Source organism: Egretta garzetta, unplaced genomic scaffold, assembly GCF_000687185.1.
Source record: "Egretta garzetta isolate BGI_Z169 unplaced genomic scaffold, ASM68718v1 scaffold454, whole genome shotgun sequence".
Classification (NCBI taxonomy): Eukaryota; Metazoa; Chordata; class Aves; order Pelecaniformes; family Ardeidae; genus Egretta; species Egretta garzetta.
In genome coordinates, this window is record NW_009259429.1 from 2,276,374 (window position 1) to 2,278,466 (window position 2,093).

A 2,093-nucleotide genomic window follows, 5' to 3' on the forward strand; every position below is an offset into this window, starting at 1 on the left:
TATCCCCCTTCATCCATAACCACGTGAAATGACTGAGCTTAGTATTAACGAGTCTCTAATACTCTTAGAAACCCGATTCTACGCTAAGTCTGAAAGATGTATGTGCTTTAAATCTTTAGTAGACCTGGTTTGGATCAGAGGGAGGTTAACAGAGCCGTATCTTCGCTGAGCAGCTGAAAGTGAAGTAAAGCAGTCCCTGTGTGGTTGCAGCGGCTCATGATTTACAGGGCTGAATTCACAGGGCTGCTCCTGCTGCCGAAAACGCACACTCTCAACCGCTGTTGATTTTTGAATTAAAAAAATGCAGCTCTATACACAGTTTACTTTATTGCTAGAGGGCAGGGAAATATAGGTAAGAGCCGTTAATCCCCAGCAGGCTGCTGGGCAGGCGAACAGACATAGATGACAAAACTTAATTGGAAACATGAGCAGTTTAACAGAAAACATATTTGTGATAATTGAGAGAGTAACGTCTCCAGAAAGGAAACTCTGCAAAGAGAAACTTCAGAGGAGAAGTGGCCACTGGTAGGTGAGTGTGATTTTTCAAGCTCTCTTTAAGCTCTGAAATAATTTCTTAACACGAACAAATAACATTAAAAGGAACTAACTAAATAAAAGAATTGCTTTCTCTGAGGGAGGAGGGCTGTACTGTTGCTGCCACTGGTTTCTCTTACAGCTGGATTAAGATATTCGGTAATACTTAATGTACATTCACTGTATAAGGACACAGTCAGTTTTATTTTTGTGCACGGAGTTTTCTTCTACCTTTTGTTAAAAAATATGTTTGAGGTTTTTCTAAGAATTGAACTTGGACAGCAAATATTTTGCCAAAAGCAGAGGGAACCCTTAGTTAGAAAATAGCACTGTGTTTTTGCTAATGAAAAAGTATTATGAACTTAATAAGGGAGAGCACATTGCAAAACACATTTTGGTTTGAATTGGAGGAGATTTTTTTTTCTCCTTTTTCTTGAAGCAGCAAGTAAATGTAAATTACATAGTAGGAGCTCGTTGCTGTTCTGCTGGGCAGGAAAAGCAAACTGGCTTTTATTTTCTTTAAGTGATACTGATGTTGAAAATAATGATGTGTGTCTATCTTTTTAACATTATTAGTGTAAAGTTCCTAATGTTTCATTACAGAAAGAATCTCAGACTAGCTATAAGATCAGGTACTACTGTGTTGGTTTTCTGGGTTTTTTTGTTTTTTTCCAGAGTCTGCAGACAGTACAGCCTCCCAGCCCACAGGAATGAATGAAAATGTCTCATCCTCAGTTCAAAGCTGCAGCAGTACTGTTAGTTGCAATAACTCATCAGCCATCCCTCAGCCCAGCTCTGCTATTAAACCTTGGCGCAGCAAGTCCCTTAGTGCTAAGCACACAGCTACGTCTTCCATGTTATCCGTAAAGCAGCCCGTGGCAGAGCCTCCAAAGCCACCATCGGAAATTGCCAAAACAACTCCTAACGGTCAAAAATCCATGCTTGAAAAATTAAAACTCTTCAATAGCAAAGGAGGCTCCAAAGCGGGAGGGACAACGCTTGAGTGTCCGGGGTCTCGGGACGACAGTTGTGAAAAGCTAGAGACTCTTCTCAGCTTTGAGGAAAGCGAAGAAATTGATGCCACGAATCAGAATGTGAACAATCCAGGATCAATGTCCAGTAGTCCCAAAATTGCACTCAAGGGAATTGCACAAAGGACTTTTAGCCGGGCACTAACTAATAAGAAAAGTTCTCCAAAGGGTAATGAGAAGGATAAAGAGAAACAGAAAGAGAAAGAAAAGGATAAAAGTAAAGACATTGCAAAGAGAACATCTGTTACTGAAAAGCTGGACATGAAAGAGGAACCAAAAGAAGATCAGACAGCACTAGCAACAACAGAGATGCCAAAAAAGTCCTCCAAGATCGCAAGCTTTATCCCTAAAGGAGGAAAGCTGAATAGTGCCAAGAAGGAGGCCTCTGCCCCTTCGCACAGTGGAATACCAAAACCAGGAATGAAAAACACCACAGGGAAATCCTCAAGTGCCCCCGTTCCTGCAAAGGAAGGCGAGAGAAGCCGCAGCGGGAAAGCCGGCTCCGGGCCTTCTCATCAGAAGTCTCAG

At 41.7% G+C, this 2,093-nt stretch overlaps 1 protein-coding gene across 1 annotated transcript in view; it reads left to right on the forward strand.

Annotated features, from left to right (window-relative positions):
- NAV2 (neuron navigator 2) overlaps positions 1 to 2,093 on the forward strand; it is a 238,692-nt gene that overhangs the window by 123,899 nt on the left and 112,700 nt on the right. The window contains 1 exon segment of the mRNA XM_035892631.1: positions 1,210 to 2,092. Within this exon segment, the coding sequence (XP_035748524.1) occupies positions 1,210 to 2,092 (883 nt within the window).